The following is a 25,664-nucleotide window of genomic DNA, read 5'->3' on the forward strand; positions in this document are numbered from 1 at the left end:
ATTAAGCTACATTGGGGGAACCAAAAAATGCTAGGCTATGCCAAAGTGATGGACAGACAGTGGGGTTGATTTACTAAAGGTAAATATACTGTGCACTGCTAGTGCAGTTGCTTTATATCCGAGGGGAAACTGAAATGGCACATGATTTCTTTCATCCAATCATGTGCCAACAAAAAATGCTGTTTTTTTATTCTTGCATGTTTCCCTCAGTTCAGTGCACAGCCTATTTACCTAAATCAGCCACAATTTTTAAATTCTGCCATCAGACCTAAAAAAAAAAACGCTTAAATGAATCCGTTTTTCTTTTTTCATGTAGCTGAACCAATCAGAACACATCGCAGTCAGAGCAGGACATGGTACATTCTGATTACCTTCTATTGCACTTTAAAACATAGCTACACCATCTTATCCTACAGCCAAGTAAACACACTGCCAACACAGCCTCTGTTTGAATTGGTTGCCATGGTGATATGATCAGCCCTGCCAGCCTGCAGGTTTTTGTTTGAAATCATCTCAATAAAAGATATTTAAAAAAAATGCTTAAATGTGTCCATCTTTCCTTTTTCATGTAGCTGAACCAATCAGAACACATCTGCAGTCAGAGCAGGACATGGTACATTCTGATTACCTTCTATTGCACTTTAAATCCTCATTCACGGGATGTTTTTAGCCCTCATGCACACGGGACATTTTTAGCCCTCATGCACACGGGATGTTTTTAGTCCTCATGCACACGGGATGTTTTTAGCCCTCATGCACACGGGACATTTTTAGCCCTCATGCACACGGGATGTTTTTAGCCCTCATGCACACGGGATGTTTTTAGTCCTCATGCACACGGGATGTTTTTAGCCCTCATGCACATGGGATGTTTTTAGCCCTCATACACACGGGACGTTTTACAGCGGCTGTTTTTGGCCTGTGATGTTTTTTTCTACAACCAGTAAACCCCCCAGCATGTTATCCTAGGTGTCCATGCACACATAGACTGTAATCAACGTTTTTTGGCAGGGACATTTTTTGGCTGGAAAAAAACCCAGGACTAGTGGGTTCCTAGATGAGTTTTTAAGCTGTCAAAACGCTCTAACGCTGAAAAACACGACAGAACGCTGCAAATCAGTGTTTTTGGAGGTTTTTTTTTACCAAAAATGTTTAATTTTTTAGTAAAAAAAACCTCTAAAAATACAAAACAAAACCCTGCAACTGTGGAAAACCGCCGCTAATCGTGGCAAAACGCCTGTTTGAATTGGTTGCCATGGTGATGTGAGCAGCCCCGCCAGCCTGCAGGTTTTTGTTTGTTTGAAATCATCTCAATAAAGTTATTCAAAAAAATGCTTAAATGTGTCCATCTTTCCTTTTTCATGTAGCTGAACAAATCAGAACACATCTGCAGTCAGAGCAGGACATGGTACATTCTGATTATCTTCTATTGCACTTTAAAACAGAGCTACACCATCTTATCCTACAGCCAAGTAAACACACTGCCAACACAGCCTCTGTTTGAATTGGTTGCCATGGTGATATGATCAGCCCTGCCAGCCTGCAGGTTTTTGTTTGTTTAAAATCATCTCAATAAAGTTATTCAAAAAAAAAAAAAAAAAGAAAAAAAAAAAAAGAAACTCCTACACTGTGATGTCATCACCCTGCAGTGGCTTAACCAAATCTTCCAGTCACCTGGTCAGAAGCACAGAGGAGAGAGAAGAGAGAGGAGTGCTAGCAGAGAGCTGTTCGACTATAGATTACTGATCGCAAAAATGACCACCATGCATACCATCATTGAGATGTACGACGAGGATGTGGTGGTGCGCTCAGACATGGAAGCGCCCACCCAAAATGTTACAGCCGTGAATGAACATCATCATGGCGCTCGACACACCAAAACCGGACGCAAGAAGAAGATGAAGAAGCCAAAACGTGCCAAAACAAGTAAGGATTCATTCTTCATTTGTCTTACCTATAACACTAACATTCCCATAGACCGTGATCTGGGGGGGGGAGGGGTCCTTCACATTCAGATATTCCTGGATATGTGACAGTTATGTAGAGGCGGGTCACATGATCGTCTCCAGCTGAAATGAGTTTATTTTTAGACTCTCCAATATTTTCTAGATGGGTTTTCTATAACACACAGAACCACCATTGGCTGTGCTCGCCCTGTACACCCCGCATACAGGACAAGGTGTACACATTGCTATTTCTACATGTAATTACAGCCGTCGCATGCCCCAACCTTCATTAACATTTATATTTTTTTAAAGTATAGTGAGCTAAGAATGACTTAAAATACATACAAGTGCTCAGGCTTCATTCACATGGCTGTACAAAAATAAAAAAGCGCATTTATAAGAGTTTTTTTATATTTACGGATCTGAACGCAGCTGCATTGTTTTCAATGTCGACATTCACACAGGTGTGTAAACAGGCCCTGCGTTCAGATCCATAACATAGAATCCAGAAAGCTATATCAGATGCAGGTACTGGAAAAAAAAACAAACAACCATTTTACACAAATTTTTACTGATCATTATGCAGGAAGTTGTGTAATAGGATCGGTGAAATGTTTACACCAACGTGAATGTGAGCCCTATGAAGAAAATTGCTAGAAGGTAGGCTGGTATTGCAGAACAGAGAAAAGATTGGAAGCCATACCTGCTAGGAATCTTCTTCTACAACACTGGGGTTCCCTTTAATGTAGGACTATAGGCAAAACATTTATTTTGGATAGAGTAAGGGAGGGTTATAACCCCTGTCACATTTCTTTTCCCCATCCATGTCTTATTTGGGAGATTTCACAGGCCCTTAGATTGATCAAACATAGGCTAGGCAGAGTTCTCAAATACAAGAGAAAAATCAATGAAGGAATCTAACAATTTATCTTTTTCTTTTTTTTAGCTTTGAAACGTTTTGCAGACTTCGCTTTTCCCCGAATTATCAACAACTTCCTATTCGAGGAAACAGATGTTTTTCAAAAATCCAAATTCTTCTTTGGATTTGGATTTGGGGGCCTCATAGGATTTGGTAAGAATCTAATTCACTTATTAAACTTTTTTTAGTTGAATAGTAGAATGTATGCATAGTAGTCATCTCTCTTAGATCGTCAGGGACTCTCCCTGGTTTTGTCCATTTATTCCTGAAGGTGACTTCTGGTATTCATGACAAGCTCAGATATATTAGTTGGGCAGCAGTGTTCCTAAAAATGATCATACAGTAACCAGTAAAAAAAAAATGCACATCTTTTTGCGGGTAGAATAATTTTTTTATTAGGATCCTGTAAAGCAGTGGTGTGCTCTTATCTGGTCCTTGGAGCACTATTCCACCAACTGACACCAAAGATGGGGCACCATTACTCCTAGTGACACCATCAATGGGGCACTACTCATCTCATTGATATCAACAATGGTGTACTATTCCTCACATTAAAACCAATGATGGGGCACTGATGTCAGGGCATTTTTAACTCTCTCTGGCCACAGTCCGGCCCCCCTAAAGCCTGAAGAACAACTTTGTATGGGCAGGAAGTTACTGAATGACAGGAGGAATCAATGAATTACCTACAGCACTCATCAGTGCCCTGGTAGTTCATTAAGAACTACAAACCACCAGCTGCAATGCCGAACGGAAGTTGTAGTTCTCCCTTTCAGAGAACTCTATGAATAAATGACAGTGCCGGGTGGGTGGAGCCCCTCTCGGCTGCGTTTTTTTAAAAGCTGTGACAGCAGGTCCAGAGGAAAGGTGAAGGGGGTAGAGGAGGCTGCTCATTTAGTAGCATGTAACATGTTACACCCTGGATACGAGTAAACATGTGACATGTTATGAAAGGCGAGCTTAGCCTTTAAGACTAGCTTGTTAAAAAAAGGTGTGGTATAGGGCAGCACAATGGTTAAGTGGCTAGCAACTCTGCCCAGCAGCACTACGGTTTTTGGTTCAAATCCCAACCATGGCGCTACTTGCCTCGACTTTGCATGTTCTCTCTGTGCCTGCGTGGGTTTCCTCCCACATTCTAAAGACATGCTGGTAGGCTAATTAGCTCCTGTCTAAATTGGCCCTAGTATGTAAGAATGTGAGTGAGGGACACTTCGATTGTACGCTCCTTGAGGGTTTGGGACTGATGTGAATGTACAATATATATGTGTAAAGTGCTGTGTAAATTGATGGTGCTATATAAGCACCTGTAATAAAATAGTAAAGATTTACCTTTCCAGTAGCCTGTGTATTCAAACTCTGCTGATTCCCCAGCTTTGGGGAGTATGCAACATTTTCAGGTGTGAATACCTGCTACCCCCCACATGCTGTTGTGTCTCCTGCTGGCTTGAACGTCCCTATAGGGTATAGAGTCCACTGGAAGTGACCACAGCTTGGTGTGGGGTGCAGACTACTGAGATTTGGAACACCTGTAAACCAGTGGAGTTTGAAGACACGCGCCTCTGGTTAGGTAAGTATATAGCATAGGCTGGCCTTATAGTAGTGACAGGGTCACTTTAAGGTTTTGACCTCTATACATGTAAAGAATGTCTGTGCTGTATTCATTTTCATAACTAACCATGTTTTCTTATGTTTTCTTCAACAGTCATCTACCTCCTTATGATTGACCCCCTAAAACTACCAGATTGGATAAAAATATCCATTTTATATTTTCTAACAGGTAAGTACACTACGGGTGAGGTTTACTAAAACTGGTGCGCTCAGAATCTGGTGCAGCTGTGCATGGCAGCCAATCAGCTTCTAACTTCAGCTTCTTCGATGAAGCTTTAGCAATAAAACCTGGAAGCGGATTGGTTTCTATACAGAGCTGCACCGGATATTTTACTCTCCAGTTTTAGTAGATAACCTCTATTTAATTATCCTTATTTCTGTCTGATATGCAAAATAAAATGACAATTCAAATATTTTTGGTTTTGAATAGGGAAGGCTTAGGATCACTGACAGGTTCTTCATGACTATGGGTGTCCCTACTAATAGTACTACTAAATATATTTCCCATTATTTCCGGTCCTGGTCACCACTGTCCCTGGATCAAGAAATGGGAAATCTCCCCTGAAGGTATTCAGAGAGCAGCAGCAGTTTGGCAAAGGCTCAGCCTTGTTGGAGTTTTCAGCAAGTGAAGAGAAATTGACTCAATAAGGAGACTTGTAGTAATAAAAGCCCAACAGAAGAACCGTTCCTTCCCCACCCTATCCCAAACCTAAACAATGTTTTGGTTGAAGTTTTATTTCAGTGATTATTTGCAGTATTTCTCCCATTTTGACAATGTATTTATATCTGTAACACTTTTTTCCTTCTTTTTTTTTAGTGATTTGTGCTAGTGGGTGGGGCTTGTCCACCTATTTCAGATGCACCACCCTGATCATTGTACCGAATGTACTTGGAAAGGAAGGACGTGCGTGCCTACTCATTATTGCTTTAGCAGCAATATATGCAGGTCCAGGGGCTAATCTCAAGCACAACTTTACAGAGATACCCCGTTCAATTGGCTGCACGGCAGAGCTACAAATCAATAACACCAAGATGCTATGGAAAATATTATCAACACCGGTGAAAAATATCCTAAAGAATGTAATGGTAAGTAAACACAATCATTACCATGCAATAGAAACACAATCAGTACCATACTGCTACAATCAGGACCATGCTATAGAAACACAATCCGTATCATACTGACACAATCAGGACCATGCAATGAAAACACAATCAGTACCTTACTGCCACAATCAGGACCATGCCATAAAAACACAATCGGTACCATAATGACACAATCAGGACCATGTTATAGAAACACAATCGGTACCATAATGACACAATCAGGACCATGTTATAGAAACACAATCGTACCTTACTGCCACAATCAGGACCATACTGACACCATCAGTACCATACTGTCACAATCAAGAGCATGACATAGAAAAACACTTAATACCATACTATAACAGGAAAATGTCACTTGTAGGCCAAAAAGCTGTACAATCTTGCTTGCCAGGGAGGGTGTTAATTTGGCTGGTGGGGGAATGATGCTATGGAAACAGTTGTGTGGTCTCTACTAAGCCTGCTTTTGGGGAGTTGCCACCTATTTTGTCCCAACACATCCAGAGGCAATGCATAGATTTTGCAGTGTGAGGAGTGTCCGGTGCATTAGGATGACACTGGAAATAAATGGGTAAGCATCATATAGTGCCCAAACCCCGTGTTGTTGCTAAGCGAATATAGGGCTCATTAACACCATGGTATACTAATGCCAAAACAAGTTCACATCTGCCCATGTCTGGCCAGTAAGGGGATTTCCATAACATGGTCCTGGTATTTATGCTACATACTTTAAAATAAAGGTGTTTACCATTTGTGGGGTACATGAAATCTAAGCGAGTTCTCTATTATGTTTTCTAGCAAAAAACGGGTGACTTCAAGGGCCTTGGAGAAGACGTGAAGACAGAATTTAAGGAACCTAAAGAAGCCGTGGAAGGTAAAAGTGGATACAACGTTAAGAAAGAAGAAGAGCTGTACCGAAAGATCAAGGTGGACACAACACAGCAAAAGTTCGATATCAAAAGCATGCTTCGTTGTGAATGTAAGTATACAAGATCATCTGCAAAGTCTTTATCTTTACATCTCCACACCATTCTGTGGAGATACTAAGAGATGTCAAGATGTCTTAATCTTAAGAATCAAAGGCTTCTTTCACAAAGGGCAGAATCCTCACTGGGGGATCTGTCCCCCATTAAGCAGAGTGGAGCGGGAGGATGACAGGTCTCGCAATAAGCGGAGCGGACATGGACACAGCCTCCTCTCCTCTATGGACAGTGGGATGTAAACACACCGTTTGTCCGTTTACACTCGACTGCCCTACGATCCAACCAGACGGGGGGAATGGATTTCCCCTTTCGTTTTTGCTTTTAGCGGATGAAATTGGGTTAAAGGTAGGCGGTATAAATAGACACACGTCCGTTTACATCCGTCGCTGAATAGAGGAGAATGGAGGATCCTCCTGACCCTATCAGAACAACAGTGTGAAAGGGGCTTTAAGATTCAACAATATTGAAATCACATTTAAAACATTTTTTTGCTTGTCTAATCTTTGTCTTTCTCTTTCCTCACAGATGTCATCGGACTTGGCATCACCAAATGCGAAGAGTGGTTTGCAACAAAACACGCGGATTGCATGCGTACAATCGCAGTGCCCCTCATCAACCATGTCCTGTGTTTACCACTGCAGTTTTCATTTCTGTGCGGCATCCTAAACAGTAAGTACCTCATTTACATTTAACAATATCATTTGGATATGACCCAGTTTAACAATTGCAAGTATACCCCTTGTGGACCACAGCAATTTTTACATTTCAGCTATGGGCCTATAATTTCACAGATAACTGTCATTACTTACAATAAAAAAAAGTCTGTGTTTTTTTAGCACACACAATTTTTTCGGGGGGGTCCGCTCCTCTCAGCAGGGAGTTTGTGAGCATATTCCCTGATGAATCGGAGCCAAACAGGATGGATGTCAGTTTTTTGTGCCCAGCAGACACAGGTGGACCAGAGCCGGTGTATACAAATTTCAATGTTCGTTTACATAAGGCTACCTCCTACCTGTCACGTGTAGTTCTGGAAAAATGGCAAAAGGGATGCAGTCCTTTTCCTTTTATTTTCCAGACCAATGGGGTCCACCTAAAGAACTGACAAGCAGACCTGATCGAAATGCCGGTGTTGATGTAACTGACATTACATGCAAGGTTGATGTAACTGACATTATATGCACATCAAAGCCCTCCCCTTTTATCTGCTATAAGGCTAAATTCATGCTATTGCGGCTCTGTGAGCTGCGTTATACTTGGGCACGGCAGCCCATTCATTTGAATGGGCTGCTGTGCCTGCGTTTCATACAGGAAAAAGGTTCCTGCACCATTTTTAACCCGCAATGGCCTGGAAATAGCATGGTGCATTTTCCCTGCGGTTCCCGCACTCGCAAATTCACTGTTTTTAGATATGTGGAGGAGCCATTAAGAATGAAGGGCAGACATGCGCATCTGTAAAGAGCGGCGCGTTTTGGCTGCAGGTGGTTACGGGTGTAAGAACAGCTGTGATTCCTGCAACCACCCACAATAGTGTGAACCTAGCCTACATGAACAAAAGAAGTTGCAATGGAGCAAAAATTATATTGCTACATAGTAACTGTTCTTGACGCTGCAGACACAGTTTTGTACGTGTTCACCCCTTGGCGATGGCACCTCCCGGCCCTTTAAGGGTTCCAGAAGCTGGGAGGCGGGGCGGGGTTTAAGGTTATGTGACCGCCGTGACACGCCGTCACGGCGGTCACATTATCAGGAAAGGTCCCAATCGAAAGAGGAGATTGGGACCTTTCCGTGAGTGTCGGACATGTGTGCTGGGAGCACGCAGGGTGCGCGCTCTCAGCACATATTTTCTTTTTTAATAGAATGTAAATGTCTGACAGGGACTCTAGCATTCCCTCAACTCACAAAAACCTTTTTATTTCTGTAATTTTTTTTAAAGCATTTCCTTCACTTCTTGCCTAATTAAATGTCAGCAGGCAAGAAAGTAAAAGGAAATGTCTTTAATGGAGCCCTGGATGGTAGTCAAAACAGTGCAGGAGGTCTAACACTTTCTCACGCTACCGTAACATAAAAAAAGGTGCCTAGATTTGGTGCACAATTTATGGTTAGTTACCAGCATCCAGTAAAGCATTTTGATCTGTAAGAATGGTAATTGCATTCAAAGGAAAAAATAAATAGAAATACAACTGTGAACAGTGTCCTCTATAACTCGTGTTTGATGATGGATCTTTTCTCTTTTCTTTTTTTTTTAGTTGGAGACGCATGGTGCAAGAAATATATTCCCATGAATGGCAACTTTGGGGAAACATATGATAAACTCAGCTCGGTCGTAAGCAACGTGGGCAGTTCGATTTCCAGCAAATTGATCAAAGAGGTAAGTGTGGTAGTCAAAGCAATTTGACTGGTTAACGCTCATTAACCCTTCTTCCAGAATCTCTTACAGTATAACTAAGCGTTCTTATCATATGTCTTACTTACCTCCCCTTTTATCTTGACAGAAGGAAGACGACGTTGGTGCTGGAGAAAATGTGACCAAGATTGACATAAAGGACAGTATCTACATCGCCGTGGAAAGGAGAAGTGTAATATTGGAAAGTATTGCAAATGTCCTGAAGCACATCGCTGCGATCACCTTCATTTACATCTTCTTTTCGTAAGTATTCCAAAACCTTTCTCAAACTACACCACAGTTGGAAATGATGATTGGCAGGGAGTCTTCAAAAAGTTAAATGTTTCAAACTGACTTTGGAAATATATAGGAAGTAAATTAGGACATTAAAGTGTATCTAAACCCAAGAACACAAATCCAATATAAAGCAGCTTGCCAGTTCCTAGGCTTGATGGCTGCATTCATTTTCATTTTTCACACTAAGAACATTCTCTGCAAGTACAGCTGAATAGCTGTTAATTATGAGATTTCCGGTTTCTTTCACTTCCTGTGCACTGATCTGAAATCTCAAAAATGTTATCAGCTTTCTCTCCTGTGAACTAGGGAACTACTCCCTTCCCTACGTAATGGGGATCAGGAGTTGGGGAGGTGTTTGTAGTTCAAATTAGAAAAATAGCCTAGGGTGACAATGCTGCTGTATTACATTTACATTACAGTGAGTGATCAACAGACGCAAACAAATGTAAATGCAGCCAGCACATCTAAAGATCAGTAAGTGGCGATAAATTACCTTTTTTGGGTTTACATACACTTTAAAGTGTCTTGCAGTGAGTAGGGTTTAGGAAACATAACTAAAAAAAGATCTCTATACTCAATCCTCCTCTCCTCCATACTGCTAGAAGTTTAGATATGCTTATTTTTAGTCACATTGGTACCGTTTGGACCAATGTAAGTATGCATGTGTCATGCTTGGCCAACACCCGTGATAGCTGGGAATCACTAAGGTAAGCACTGCTACTAAAGTGTTAACAACTAGCTTCCGAGTCCCTTGCTGCTTTGCTGTTAGTGAACACAGGAGATCGCTCAATCAGCATGAGCATTGTTCAGAGAACATTTTGAATTTCCTTAAAGTGATATTCTAGGTTAGTTTTTTGTTTAAAAAAAAAAATATTAAACATCTCATACTCTGTAGTTTTGCACAGAGCAGCCCCAATCCTCCTCTTTTCAGGTCTCCCGCCGGCCCTTCTGGCCCCTTCCTTCCTGCCAAGTGCCCCCACAGCAAGCAGCTTACTATGGGGGCACCCAAGAAGGCTCGCTGCCGAGCCACTGCTCTGTATGTCCATTCACACACAGATGCGGCTTGTCCCTTCCCCGTTCTCTCCTTATTGGCCCACTGGCTGTTATTGACAGTAGTGGGAGCCAGTGAGGAGGGAGAGACCTGAAACAGCCGAGGCTCTTGTGCACATCACTGGATGAAGACGGGGCTCGGGTAAGTATTGGGGGTCTGATGGACACAGGTTTTTGACCTTCATGCATAGAATGCATGAAAGTAATGAAAACCTTGAGCCTTTACATCCACTTTAATGAAAGCAAAGCACTCTTGACAATGACATCATAAACCTTAAAAGCTCCAGAATATATCATTTTTGTAGGATGTGAAGGAGTATACATGCATACATCCTTACCAGACAATTTGTACGTGTCAGTTGTATATAGTTCATTTTACTAATCTCTTTTTCCTTTACAGTGCCTTCATGTACACCACACGATATAATTCTGACATCCGATATGACAACTGCTATGTGACAACCTACTTCAGACAGATAGATGCAAGGCGTCGGAAACAAGTAAGTAATTCTACATCTAAATCTATGGCTTTAATGATCATTCAATTTAAACTTGATCTTTAACTTTAACCTCTGATTTGTCTATATTGTCTTTGCAGAAAAAAAGATATCTACTGCCGATGAAGAAAGGGGAAACTTCAAAATTCATTTTTCCTTTTAGCCCCAAGATCCAGGGACCAGAGGTCTCATCAATGGTAAGTACATTGTTTAGTGCCTGCTACATCAGCAGTTATTATAATAGATGTAAACATAACATTCTATTTTGGATATTGTAGGGAAAGCAACTGTACACGCTACTCAAACTTCCTCACTACTCTATCCAAAACTGAGAAAAATGTAGCTTTAGATATACTTTAACATGAACATTTTCTTGTTTTAAACAGATGACGGAGTTACGCCAATGTATCTTTCCCATCGTGACGTTTACAATCCTAGTGATGTTCGACAGGATCCTCTATCACGTTCTGGATATAATAAGGAGGCATTCGAACATTTCTTATGTGTTTGCAAGTAAGTATCAACTTTACTGAAAAGGCGACGGTAATATTCACAGGCCACTTCATCCATGGGGAGCACAAATTACATACATACCATATGCACCTCACAGATCTTTAAGTTAATTCGTAATTGAACTTTCAGTTTATCCATTTTTTGTCCGCCCTATAGCAGATTTACTGCTACAGGGTGGACGTTCTGTGCTAAATCATGTGTAAATGCATGATTTTGCACTTCCATCGTAGGGGGCGAGCGCCGCTTCTGCTGTGATGGGACACAGCAGAAGCTGATCAACAGGTACTGGCCAATGGATAAGCGCTAGTACCTGTTGATCGCTGAGAAGACTGACAGAACATAGCTCTGCCTATGTAAACAAGGCAGAGTTGTGTTCTGTCAGCGGCAATCTGCTGGATTTTCTTCCTCTGCAAAGCAGAGAAAAAAAACCTAGTAGATTTCCTAGTAAAAACAGCACACAGAGTACATAAAAACACTGCCTAGGCACACAGTTGGCCCTTTGATCACCCTAGATGTTTAACCTCTTCCTAGCCAGTGTCATTAATACAGTGACAGAGTATATTTTCTAGCAGTGATCACTGTATTAGTGTCACTGGTTCCCACAAAGCGTCAGTTAGTGCCAGACTGTCCGCCGCAATATCGCTGTCCTGCTATAAGTTGCTGATCCCGGCCATTACTAGTGTGTGTGTGTGTATATGTATGTATGTATGTATGTATATATATATAAATTCCGGTACATAAGACGGTATAACTTTTGCGCAAACCAATCAATATAGGCTTATTGGGATTTTAGTCTTTTTTTTGTTTATAACGCATAAAATAAAAAACCCTGAGATTATCAAACCCCACCAAAAGAAAACTCTATTTGTGGGAAAAAAAAGACACAAATTTCATTATGTACAGCGCTGCATGACCGCGCAATTCTCAGTTAAAGTAACGCGGCATTGTATAGCAAAAAATGGCCTGGTCGTGAGAGGGGGTAAATCTTCTGGAGCTAAAGTGCTTAAATCAGTAGAATACATTCCAAGTGCTTCAAATAGGGATGCAACTATCCACTGAACAACAAGGCCAAATGGGGTCCCGTGTGTGATTATATTATTCAGAAGTACACGCAACAATATTCCTAATTGAAGGGCCTGAGACAACAAATATAGGTCACACATTTTACTCAAAACTTGTCACAATGCCTGATTCTAATCTTGCATTCTCTCTCAACAGGTCATCACAAGCTGGAGGTCGGCGTGGACGGAGACAGCATGCTGGCAAATCTATTAAGAAGAACTATTGGTCTTTTGAATTCATCATCAAATACATTTGAGACCAGCAGTAATGAAAGTAAGTATACAAATGGTAGCTTATCCTGTAAAGCAGTATTTTGTAGACACTAGAGGAAGAAAAGCTGCTGTAAGCCAAATACTCTTATTGCCCATTTCAGTGAATTTGGAGGTCCATTGGAGGGCAGAGTATTTAATAGATACTGTTTAGAAAGCAGCTATAGCTTAAAGCGGAGTTCTGGTCTTTTTTTTTTTTCTTTTAGAAGCACCCCCGTGATAGTGGCAGCTTATGCCATGCACTTTGGCATAAGCCAGACAAATAGGGTGGAACTTCGCTTTAAGTAGAAAAGCCTTCCCGTTTCCAGCATGCTGCAAAGAAGGAGCCTTGCTCTCTTTGTGGAAGCAGTGGTCTTTCTGCAGAATGGCTGGAATCTGCAAATCTGCTACTACAGGTGTTACTAAAGCTCATTTTAGTTTTAGCAAATACAAACATATTGTATCCGTATATATTACAATTCTTCATTGTTCTAACGTTTAATCTCTCTTTCCCATAGTGTGCCTCCCAAAACCCACTGCCTTGACAGGCTTGGATTACGTCGTCACCTGTCTACCCATACTGGCAATGCTTTTCATGTCAGTCTTTCAGGTCTACTTCTACCGCCTACGCCGAGTTGTGGCATCTTACTACTTTCCACAAGTAAGTCTCATACACAAACTTTAAGGACCCATTCGCACATCTCTGCTGCATTGTGGTCCTGTGCTTGATCATTATCTATGTTAGCAGGTTGTAACCACTTAGTGTCAATCGATCTTTAAATGTATTTGAATGTGTTTTTTTCTAATTGATTCCTTTTCTTTTCCCCAATAGAGAGAGAAACGGAGAGTCCTCTTCCTTTATAATGAGCAACTCCGTAAGCGGGCCACCTATGCACATGTCAAAAGGAAGCAAATCATGAGTAAAGCCCGTATCAACCGGAAAAATCTGAAGACCACCATGGGAACTCTCTATCAAAAATGTAAATTTTTGAGAAAGTTCATCAGAAGGCACTGCATAGTGTGTGATCAAAGTGAGACGAAGAATTCGTTTGTGTGTCCAAAGCCTGATTGTGGAACGGTCTACTGCCGCCAGTGCTGGAGGGACATGAAAAAATTCTGCTATGCGTGTACGCCATATGAGGATTTTATTCTAGGTCCCGATTACAGTGACAGCGAGCAAGGCAGTGACTGATCACCATACATCGACTAGACTGGCTTTTGACATTCCCTGGAAATATGGATTCATTATAATGCCTAAACATCTGGAACTACAATCAAGAAAAAAAGTACAGGAGACTTTGAGGACCCTTTCAGACAGGCGCCTGATTGGAAGGTCCATGCAATCATTATGTACAGGCGGGTGTAAATGAACTTGTTTCCATTTACACCCGCCTACCATTTTTTATTATTTTTGTACCCTGATCATCGGGTACCGATACTTTGAGAGGAGAGAAAGCTGCCGGGATTTGAAATCCCTACGGCTTTCTCTCCTCTCCTTGCAGGGATGACAGTACGGGCTAGATGGCTTTTGAGTGGTCAGCACAGTCATGGTGCTGACCAATCAAAAACCATCTAGCCCATACTATCATCCCTGCAAGAAGAGGAGAGAGAGAGGCATGGGGATTTGAAATTCTCGCAGCTTTTTCTCCTACAGCTGAGAATACAGAGCATTGCCACTTAATCTGCCTCATAGCTGACACCAAGGTATACATCCCCACAAGCTGCGAGGGGACAAGGAAAGGCCAGAGGAGGACACAGGGGGGTCTGGAATCCCATGGAAAGTAGGGGCAAAAAACAGTGGAAGTATGTACCTATTAGTAATAGTTACCATTCCCAGAAAAAAACTTCCAATAAAGTTAGAGGAGGGAGGGAGGAGGAGGATAAGCTGAATCTTCACTTTTAAATGAGGTTCTGCTTTAAGGGAAATTCACACTGGAACGTGCACACCCCTGTGAGGTTTCTGCTCGTTTCAGTGCGGTCCGTATTCATTTGAATACAAAATACAAGGAAATGTGGAAAAAGTAGTGCAGGCACTATTTTTTCAGAATGGACTGTGCCAAAACGCATGGTACCATTTTTGATAAGGCCAGGGGAGGACACAGGGGGGTCTGGAATCCCATGGAAAGTAGGGGCAGAAGACAGTGGAAGTGGAAGTATGTACCTATAGGTACCATTCCCAGAAAAAAAAAAAAAAAAAAGAAAACCACTTCCAATAAAGGTAGAGGAGGGAGGGAGGGAAGGAGGAGGATAAGCTGAACTTTCACTTTTAAGTGAGGTTCTGTGTTAAGGACTGGTTCACAGTGGAACACGCATGTTCTTGTGTGGTTTCTGCTTGTTTCAGTGTGGTCCGTATTCATTTGAATACAAAATGCACTGGAATGTGAAGGTGTGGGGGTGGAGGGTCGGCGGAAAGGGGGGAAGAGAGGAGGACAAAACTTCCGCAGTTCTTGCTGAAGCGAGAATTGCGGAAGTGGAAGCAGGTACCTGTCAGAGAAAAAGTACCCACTCCCAGAAGAAAAAGTTTTTAACCACTTGCCATCCGGCCGCTGTATATAAACGGCCGGACGGTGGCAGTCCAGGGGTGGGTTGCTGTTCATAAACGGTGCCCGCATTTTCAAGCTGTACGCGCTACCTGGGAGCGCGCAGCACCATGATCCGGTGCCCGCTGTGTTCTCCGGACAAAGTGGAACACCGATCATCGTACGGGACTTACGTCACTTATGACATTACTGTTTACTACGTGTGAAATCTGTGAATGATCACAGAGGTCACATGGTACAAGGCTATTCACAACAGCCTTGTACCATGTGACAATCTGTGACCAATCACCGCTTACACAGCATTTCTCAAAGGCTGCAAGAATGCAGCCAGAGAGAAGGAGAAATGATTGGTTTTTATACCCATAAAGGCTGTAAAATCAATCAGTGCAAAAAAAAAAAAAAAAATCATCACCCCCCCACAAGTAGTACAGAGCCTTCTAAGTGTCTCTATCTCTCCCCCATTTCCCACCTTCTAAGCACCTCTCTCTGTCCCGTTTCCCGCCTTCTAAGCGTCTCTCCCGTTTCCCACCTTCTAAGCATCTCTCGCTCTCCTGCTTCCTGCCTTCTAAGTGTCTCACTCGCTCTCCCGCTTCCCGCCTTCTAAGCGTCTCTCACTCTCCCGCTTACCGCCTTCTAAGCGTCTCTCGCTCTCCCGCTTACCGCCTTCTAAGCGTCTCTCGCTCTCCCGCTTCCCGCCTTCTAAGCGTCTCTCGCTCTCCCGCTTACCTCCTTCTAAGCGTCTCTCGCTCTCCCGCTTACCGCCTTCTAAGCGTCTCTCGCTCTCCCGCTTCCCGCCTTCTAAGCGTCCCTCTCCCGTTTCCCGCCTTCTAAGCGTCTGTCTCTCTCTCCCGTGTCCAGCCTTCTAAGCGTCTCTCGCTTTCCCGCTTCCCGCCTTCTAAGCGTCTCTCGCTCTCCCGTGTCCCACCTTCTAAGCGTCTCTCGCTCTCCCGTTTCCCGCCTACTAAGCGTCTCTCTCTCACGCTTCCCGCCTTCTAAGCGTCTGTCTCGCTCTCCTGTTTCCCGCCATCTAAGCGCCAGTCTTGCTCTCCCGTTTCCCGCCTTCTAAGCATCTGTCTCGCTTTCCTGTTTCCCGCCTTCTAAGCGCGTCTCTCGGTCTCCCGCTTCCCGCCTTCTAAGCGTCTCTCTCGCTCTCCCGGTTCCCGCCTTCTAAGCGTCTGTCTCGCTCTCCCGTTTCCCGCCTTCTAAGCGCCTCTCTCGCTCTCCCGTTTCCCGCCTTCTAAACGTCTGTCTCGCTCTCCCGTTTCCCGCCTTCTAAGCGCGTCTCTTGCTCTCCCGTTTCCCCCCTTCTAAGCGTCTCTCTCTCTTTCCTGTTTCCCGCCTTCTAAGCGTCTCTCTCGCTTTCCCGTTTCCCGTCTTCTAAGCGTCTCTCTCGCTCTCCTGTTTCCCGCCTTCTAAGCGTCTCTCTCGCTCTCCCGCTTCCCGCCTTCTAAGCATCTCTCTTGCTCTCCCGTTTCCCGCCTTCTAAGCGCGTCTCTCGCTCTCCCGTTGCCCGCCTTCTAAGTGTCTCTCTCGCTCTCCCGTTTCCCGCCTTCTAAACGTCTCTCTCGCTCTCCCGTTTCCCGCCTACTAAGAGTCTCTCTCGCTCTCCCGTTTCCCGCCTTCTAAGCGTCTCTCTTGCTCTCCCGTTTCCCGCCTTCTAAGCGTCTCTCTCGCTCTCCCGTTTCCCGCCTTCTAAGCGCCTCTCTCTCGCTCTCCCGTTTCCCGCCTTCTAAGCGTCTCTCTCGCTGTCCCGTTTCCCGCCTTCTAAGCTTCTCTCTCGCTCTCCCGCTTCCCGCCTTCTAAGCGTCTGTCTCGCTCTCCCATTTCCCACCTTCTAAGCGCCTCTCTCGCTCTCCCGTTTTCCGCCTTCTAAGTGCCTCTCTCGCTCTCCCGTTTTCCGCCTTCTAAGCGCCTCTCTCGCTCTCCCGTTTCCCGCCTTCTAAGCGCCTCTCTCGCTCTCCCGTTTCCCGCCTTCTAAGTGTCTCTCTCGCTCTCCCGTTTCCCGCCTTCTAAGCGTCTCACTCTCTCCCGCCTTCTAGGCGTCTCTCTCTCTCCCGCTTCCCGCCTTCTAAGCGACTCTCTCTCTCCGGCTTCTTGCCTTCTAAGCATCTCTCTCTCTCTCCTGCTTCCCACCTTCTAAGCTTAGAAGGCGGGAAGTGGGAGAGAGAGAGAGAGAGATGCTTAGAAGGCGGGAAGCGGGAGAGAGAGAGATGTTTAGAAGGCGGGAAGCGGGAGAGAGACGCCTAGAAGGCGGGAGAGAGTGAGACGCTTAGAAGGCGGGAAACGGGAGAGCGAGAGACGCTTAGAAGGCGGGAAAAGGGAGGGAGAGAGACGCTTAGAAGGCGGGAAGCGGGAGAGAGAGAGACGCTTAGAAGGCGGGAAACGAGAGAGACAGAGACGCTTAGAAGGCGGGAAGCGGGAGAGAGAGAGACGCTTAGAAGGCGGGAGAGAGTGAGATGCTTAGAAGGCGGGAAACGGGAGAGCGAGAGACGCTTAGAAGGCAGGAAGCGGGAGAGAGAGAAACGCTCTCCCATTTCCCGCCTTCTAAGCGCCTCTCTCGCTCTCCCGTTTCCCACCTTCTAAGCGTCTCTCTCGCTCTCCCGTTTCCCGCCTTCTAAGCGTCTCACTCTCTCCCGCCTTCTAGGCGTCTCTCTCTCTCCCGCTTCCCGCCTTCTAAGCGACTCTCTCTCTCCGGCTTCCTGCCTTCTAAGCATCTCTCTCTCTCCTGCTTCCCACCTTCTAAGCTTAGAAGGCGGGAAGTGGGAGAGAGAGAGAGACGCTTAGAAGGCAGGAAGCGGGAGAGAGATGTTTAGAAGGCGGGAAGCGGGAGAGAGACGCCTAGAAGGCGGGAGAGAGTGAGACGCTTAGAAGGCGGGAAACGGGAGAGCGAGAGACGCTTAGAAGGCGGGAAACGGGAGGGAGAGAGACGCTTAGAAGGCGGGAACCGGGAGAGAGAGAGACGCTTAGAAGGCGGGAAGCGGGAGAGAGAGAGACGCTTAGAAGGCGGGAACCGAGAGAGAGAGAGACGCTTAGAAGGTGGGAAGCGGGAGAGAGAGAGACGCTTAGAAGGCAGGAAGCGGGAGAGAGAGAGACGCTTAGAAGGTGGGAAGCGGGAGAGCGAGACAGACGCTTAGAAGTCGGGAAACGGGAGAGCGAGAGAGAGGCGCTTAGAAGGCGGGAAACGGGAGAGCGAGAGAAACGCTTAGAAGGCGGGAAACGGGAGAGCGAGACAGGCGCTTAGAAGGCGGGAAACGGGAGAGCGAGAGAGGCGCTTAGAAGGCGGGAAACGGGAGAGCGAGACAGACGCTTAGAAGACGGGAAACGAGAGAGCGAGAGAGGCGCTTAGAAGGCGGGAAACGGGAGAACGCGACAGACGCTTAGAAGGCGGGAAACGGGAGAGCAAGAGACGCGCTTAGAAGGCGGGAAACGGGAGAGCGAGACAGGCGCTTAGAAGGCGGGAAACGGGAGAGCGAGAGAGGCGCTTAGAAGGCGGGAAACGGGAGAGCGAGACAGACGGTTAGAAGGCGGGAAACGGGACAGCGAGAGAGACGCTTAGAAAGCGGGAAACGGGAGAGCGAGACAGACGCTTAGAAGGCGGGAAACGGGAGAACGAGATAGACGCTTAGAAGGCGAGAAATGGGAGAGCAAGAGACGCGCTTAGAAGGCGGGAAACGGGAGAGCGAGACAGACGCTTAGAAGGCGGGAAACGGGAGAACGAGAGAGGCGCTTAGAAGGCGGGAAACGGGAGAGCGAGACAGACGCTCTCTCGCTCTCCCGTTTCCCACCTTCTAAGCGTCTCTCTCGCTCTCCCGTTTCCCGCCTTCTAAGCGTCTCACTATCTCCCGCCTTCTAGGCGTCTCTCTCTCTCCCGCTTCCCGCCTTCTAAGCGACTCTCTCTCTCCGGCTTCCTGCCTTCTAAGCATCTCTCTCTCTCCTGCTTCCCACCTTCTAAGCTTAGAAGGCGGGAAGTGGGAGAGAGAGAGAGACGCTTAGAAGGCGGGAAGCGGGAGAGAGATGTTTAGAAGGCGGGAAGCGGGAGAGAGACGCCTAGAAGGCGGGAGAGAGTGAGACGCTTAGAAGGTGGGAAACGGGAGAGCGAGAGACGCTTAGAAGGCGGGAAACGGGAGGGAGAGAGACGCTTAGAAGGCGGGAACCGGGAGAGAGAGAGACGCTTAGAAGGCGGGAAGCGGGAGAGAGAGAGACGCTTAGAAGGCGGGAACCGAGAGAGAGAGAGAGACGCTTAGAAGGTGGGAAGCGGGAGAGAGAGAGACGCTTAGAAGGCAGGAAGCGGGAGAGAGAGAGACGCTTAGAAGGTGGGAAGCGGGAGAGCGAGACAGACGCTTAGAAGTCGGGAAACGGGAGAGCGAGAGAGAGGAGCTTAGAAGGCGGGAAACGGGAGAGCGAGAGAAACGCTTAGAAGGCGGGAAACAGGAGAGCGAGACAGGCGCTTAGAAGGCGGGAAACGGGAGAGCAAGAGAGGCGCTTAGAAGGCGGGAAAAGGGAGAGCGAGAGAGGCGCTTAGAAGGCGGGAAACGGGAGAGCGAGACAGACGCTTAGAAGACGGGAAACGAGAGAGCGAGAGAGGCGCTTAGAAGGCGGGAAACGGGAGAACGCGACAGACGCTTAGAAGGCGGGAAACGGGAGAGCAAGAGACGCGCTTAGAAGGCGGGAAACGGGAGAGCGAGACAGGCGCTTAGAAGGCGGGAAACGGGAGAGCGAGAGAGGCGCTTAGAAGGCGGGAAACGGGAGAGCGAGACAGACGGTTAGAAGGCGGGAAACGGGACAGCGAGAGAGACGCTTAGAAGGCGGGAAACGGGAGAACGAGAGAGACGCTTAGAAGGCGAGAAACGGGAGAGCAAGAGACGCGCTTAGAAGGCGGGAAACGGGAGAGCGAGACAGACGCTTAGAAGGCGGGAAACGGGAGAACGAGAGAGGCGCTTAGAAGGCGGGAAACGGGAGAGCGAGACAGACGCTTAGAAGGCGGGAAACGAGAGAGTGAGAGAGGCGTTTAGAAGGCGGGAAACGGGAGAGCGCGAAAGACGCTTAGAAGACGGGAAATGGGAGAGCGAGAGAGACGCTTAGAAGGCGGGAAACGGGAGAGCAAGAGATGCGCTTAGAAGGCGGGAAACGGGAGAGCGAGACAGACGCTTAGAAGGCGGGAAACGGGAGAGCGAGAGAGGCGCTTAGAAGGTGGGAAACGGGAGAGCGAGACAGACGCTTAGAAAGCGGGAACCGGGAAAGCGAGAGAGGCGCTTAGAAGGCGGGAAACGGGAGAGCGTCTCTCTCTCTCCCGCTTCCTGCCTTCTAAGCGTCTCTCGCTCTCCCGTTTCCCGCCTTCTAAGCTTCTCACTCTCACCCGCCTTCTAAGCGTCTATCTCGCTCTCCCGTTTCCCGCCTTCTGATCCTGATTGGCAGCCCACAAATTCTGAAGCACACCTACTTCCCCCATTCACTGCCCAACCCGGAATTCAGGATGGAAACAGCAAATTTAAATGCTGCCCTTGATTTTTTTGAGCTGTTTTTCACAGATAATCTTTATGCATTGATTGTGGGCCAAAGCAATTTATATGCATGACAGTTTATCGCTGCTAACCCAAATTCACACCTTGCCAGACCATTCGCATAGAAACCCATTACGGTTTCCGAATTTAAAGTTTTTTTGGGCCTAACCCTCAACATGGCCATTACTAAAAAAAAATGAATTGCAGTCATATTGGTCCACCGACCCGCTTCTTCGCATGCCCGTGTTCTCTGATGTCATGGCCAGGCATAGATATCAGACAATATTGCGTTTTATGCACTTCAACGACAACACACTCAGTCGTCCTCGGGGTCACCCTGAATTTGACCGGCTCCACAAAATTCGGCCCCTCGTAAATCACTTTAACCAAACATTTGCAGATGTGTATACTCCCCATCAAAACATCTGCATCGATGAGTCCCTCATTCATTTTCCTGGCTGCCTTGCATTCAAACAGTATATCCCCAGCAAGCATGCCAGATATGGGGTCAAGGTGTATAAGATCTGGGAAAGGGCAACAGGCTATATATGTAAGTTTTGGATTTACGAGGGAAAAGATAGTCATGTGGAGCCCCTCGGATGCCCAGACTACATGGGGAGCAGTGGCAAGATAGTTTGCGACTTGGCGTCATCCTTTTTCCATATGGGGTACCACTTATACGTGGACAATTTTTACTCAAGCGTGCCACTATTTAGACGTTTGTACAATCTTGGAATTTGCGCATGTGGCACTGTGCGACCTAATCGCCAGGGTCTCCCCCAACTGCTTGTAAATACCCGTCTTAGAAAGGGGGGAAAAGCCTGCTTGAGAAACGAAGAATTGTTCGCAGTGAAGTGGAAGGAAAAACGGGATGTTTTCGTCCTGTCTTCCATTAACGCAGATACGACCATCCAAATTGCCACTACAGCTGGTGTTGTTGAGAAGCCCCTCTGTGTCCACGATTATAACCTTAACATGGGAGGGGTGGACTTCAATGACCAGATGATGCAGTTGTACTTCGTTTCCCGAAAATCCAGATGCTGGTACAAAAAAGTGTCTGTTTATTTATTTCAATTGACTATATATAATGCTTTTGTTCTTTACAAAGCAACTGAACATAGTGGATCCTACTTAAAATTCCAGTTAGAGATCGTCAAAGCCCTTTTGTAGCCAGGAGGTGCAACCCAACCCAGATGCAGTTAGCCGGCTGCATGAGAGGCATTTTGCTGATGTCATTCCTGGTACCCCAACCCAAAGGAACCCCCAAAAAAGATGTTGTGTCTGTAGCAGACATGGAATTAGGCGTGACAGACGCTTTTATTGTCCCTCCTGTCCTGGCCAACCTGGCCTTTGCGTCAAGAACTGCTTCCGCCTCTACCATACACTAGTGGAGTATTAGTATAGGGTACAGCACGGCACGGCACAGTTCAGGGCACATTTACACAGGGTCTTGAAAGATGTTAGGTAGTCAGGAAACTGGCTATCGCATTTGGAAAGACCCTACCATCTGTTTTAGATGTTAAAGTTTGAAAAAAAAAAAGAAGTTAAAAAAAATATAAAAAAGTACAAATCCCCAAAAAAATAAAAAATTTTAAAAAACAAAAATAGTTATAGTTTTTTTTATTGTTGTCATTTTTGTTAATGTTCTACTTTTACTGTTTTATTGTTAACCTTTGCAGTTTGCAGGAATGCTTTCAGCTGCAGCACTGACCTGTTTATTCCGACAGCAATGGGAACTTGCTCTCAGAATATACATAAATCAGTGCGGGCAGCGCTGTCAGATGAGATTTTTTTATCCGCAGTTTAAAAAAAGAGCATATATGCCGAAGCATGGGGAACTGGGGTGGCCAGTGGGTGGATGGCCCCTATGCTTCGGCATATATATATTTTATATTTGTTGGCACATTTCATATTTGCCCACCAATAGAAGTGGGTGGATGAAGGGAGGTATTCTGATGGTGGGCATACCACACACTTTTTCTGGCAGAGATTTCTTCTCTTTTTTTCCATTCAGCCCACAGGCTGCATAAAGAAAAAAATAACATAGCATATACACCCAACAAGGACCAGCGACGTACTGATACATCACTGGACTTTGAATGGGTATACCAGGGTGATAGCTGCAGGCATCATCCTGGTATCGTTTTTTTCAGCCGGCGATGGGCTTTCATGTAAAAGCAATCCTAATGGCTAATTAGCTGCAGAATTGCTTTTACAAGCAGCGGGAGAATATACCCCCCCTCCCACGCTGCCTTCCACGGCCTTCTCGGGCAGTCCCGTGCCATCGGGGAAACGTGAGAATGCTGAGGGTGTTTCTGCCAGCTGATCATAGAGCTGATTGGAGACCGGAATGGTGCCAATCATCTCTATAGTCTAAGAAATCAGAAGCTACGAGCATTTCATTACTTCAGTCGCGCAGGATATAAACAGCAGGATATAAATTGGGAAACCATCTGATCACACCGATCTTGGTGAGATTAGATAATGTAAGGGCAGAGGAGATATCTAGAGTATGACAGACCCCAGATTTCTCAAAAAAATATATATATATATGACAATGCCCATTGAAGTTATAGGGGATATTTGAATTCCCTGTGATAGCATTAAAAGTGATCAAAAAAAAAAAAAATTTAAAGGGACAGTGTAAAAATAATTAAATAAATCAGAATAACAAAAAAAAAAAGTACCCTCGCCCCCCCCCCCGCGCACCTGCAGGTGTGAGGGTACTGTGCCAGTATGGAAACAGTGGTTGCACCATGCATGTGAGGTATCGCCACAAACGTCAGATCAAGGGCAGTAATCATCTGTAAATCTAAAATGGAAGCTTGTAAAGGATGTTAAAGCGTTGTCTATAGCTATTAAAAATGTATGCAGTTTGTCGCCATTGCCCGGGGCATGCGCAATTTTAAAGCATGGGATGTTTGGTATCTATTTACTCAGCATAGCATCATCTTTTATATCTTAATGAATAATTGGCCAATATATTGTGTTTTTGTGCATTAAAATTAAAAAAAGTGTATATTTTTCAAAAAAATTGCGTTTGAAAAATCGCTGTGTGAGTATTATGTGAGATAAAAAATTGCAGCACCAACCATTTTATTCACTAGGGTTTCTGCTCTAAAAAAATATATAATGTTTGGGGGTTCAAATTAATTTCCTAGCAAAAATACAGATTTTTGTAATGTGAACAAAAAGTGTCAGAAAAGGCTTGTTCTTCAGGTGGTTAGAAGAGTGAGTGATGTGTGGCATAAACGTCTAATGCTAGGCATAAAATGCCCCCACCCCCCAAAATGACCCCTTTTTGGAAAGTAGACACCCCAAACTATTTGCTGAGAGGCATGTTGAATCAATAAAAAAATGTATTTTTTTACCACAAGTTTTTGGCAAATGACAAAAAAAAAAAATTTACAGAAAATTGTCATTTAAGTAATTTATTGCTCACACAAGCCATAGGTATATGCGGAATTAATCCCCAAAATACATTCTGCTACTTCTCCTGAATATGGGGTTCCACATGTGAGAGACATTTTGGCAGTCTAGCCAAGTACAGGACCCCAGAATCCAATAAGCACCATCAGGCTTTTAAAGGGCTGTATTTCCTCATTACACTTCCTGACTAACTATCACTGTTTCGGAGGCCCTGGAATGCCAGAATAGCACCAACCCCCCCCCCCCCCCCCAAATGACCCATTTTTGGAAAGTAGACACCCCAAGGAATTTGATAAGTTTGTTGCCACAAGTTTTTGGAAAATGAAGAAAGAAAACAAAAACATTTTTTTCTTTTCTTTTTTTATATTTTAAAACCTTGTGAGAAAAAATGAGATCTGCAAAATACTTACCATGCCTCTTTTTAAATTCCTTGGAGTGTCTACGTTCCAAAAATGGGTCATTTGGGGGGGTTTGGGGCTATTCTGGCATTTCAGAGCCTCCGAAACTGTGATAGGTAGTGAGGAAGTGAAATGAAGAAGTTACGCACCTTCAGGCTTTCAAAGTGGTCAGTGGATTTCAGGCTCCTGTAGGTGGCTAGGCTCCCCAAAAGTCTCACACATGTGGTATCCCCATACTCAGTAGAAGTAGCAGAATGTCTTTTGGGGGGTAATTCCACTTATACCCATGGCTTTTGTGAGCAATATATCATTTAAGTGACAACTTTGTGTAAAAAAAAAAACAATTTTTGTCATTTTCCAAAAAGTTGTGGAAAAAGAATAAACCATCCATGGACTCAATATGCCTCTCAGCAGATAGCTTAGGGTGTCTAATTTCCAAAAAGGGGTCATTTGGGGGTGTTTGTACTATCCTGGTATTTTAGCCCATCAAGAAATGTGATAGGCAGTCAGAAAGTAAAAGCTGTGTAAATTGCAAATGATCTATACCATAGTTTGTAGACACTATAACTTACACACAAAGCAATCAATATACACTTATTGGGATTTATTTTACCAAAAACATGTAGCAGAATACATTTTGGCCTACATTTATGACAACATTTGAGTTTTTTGAATATTTTTTTATGACAGAAATGAGAAAATATTGTTTTTTTTTATCCTCAAAACTTTGGGTTTTTTTTGTTTATAGCGCAAAAAATAAAAAGCGCACAGTCGATCAAATACCACCAAAAGAAAGCTATATTTTGTGCGAAAAAAAGGACATAAATTTGATTTATGTACAGCATTGCATGACCGCGCAATTGTCAGTTAAACTAGTGCAGCGCTGTATAGCAAAAAATGGCATAAATTACAATATCTGTACCATAGTTTGTAGACGCCATAACTTTCACACAAAGCAATCAATATACACTTATTGGTATTTTTTCTACAAAAAACATGGAGCAGAATACATTTTGGCTTAAATTTATGACTAACTTTGAGTTTACGATATATTTTTCATAGCTGAAAGTAGAAAACATTGTTTTTATTTTCAACATTTTCAGTCTTTTTTTGTTTATAGCGCAAAAAATAAAAAGCACACAGGTGATTAAATACCACTGAAAGAAAGCTCTATTTGTGTGAA

The 25,664-nt window shown here is 44.7% G+C and overlaps 1 protein-coding gene across 1 annotated transcript; it reads left to right on the forward strand.

The window, feature by feature from the left end:
- The first annotated feature begins 1,754 nt into the window (after positions 1-1,754).
- LOC149458555 (E3 ubiquitin-protein ligase DCST1-like) lies at positions 1,755-13,805 on the forward strand. Its single transcript, XM_089682001.1, has 14 exons — positions 1,755-1,926; positions 2,893-3,018; positions 4,568-4,642; positions 5,291-5,559; positions 6,379-6,559; positions 7,089-7,232; positions 8,810-8,931; positions 9,056-9,210; positions 10,694-10,793; positions 10,892-10,987; positions 11,177-11,303; positions 12,522-12,638; positions 13,132-13,274; positions 13,446-13,805. Exons 1-14 carry the CDS (start codon positions 1,755-1,757, stop codon positions 13,803-13,805), a joined length of 2,187 nt encoding a protein of 728 aa, XP_089538127.1.
- Positions 13,806-25,664: the final 11,859 nt, after the last annotated feature.

This window comes from Staurois parvus, unplaced genomic scaffold (assembly GCF_062004578.1).
Source record: "Staurois parvus isolate SC_StPar_1 unplaced genomic scaffold, SC_StPar_1.0 ptg000283l, whole genome shotgun sequence".
Classification (NCBI taxonomy): domain Eukaryota; kingdom Metazoa; phylum Chordata; class Amphibia; order Anura; family Ranidae; genus Staurois; species Staurois parvus.

Excerpts from the sequence above, each read along its gene's own strand:
- LOC149458555 (XM_089682001.1), top strand. The coding sequence starts at position 1,755 with ATGACCACCATGCATACCATCATTGAGATGTACGACGAGGATGTGGTG. Across the intron at positions 3,019-4,567 it reads TGGGGGCCTCATAGGATTTG|TCATCTACCTCCTTATGATT; the intron begins GTAAGAATCTAA and ends TTTCTTCAACAG. Across the intron at positions 10,988-11,176 it reads GACCAGAGGTCTCATCAATG|ATGACGGAGTTACGCCAATG; the intron begins GTAAGTACATTG and ends TGTTTTAAACAG.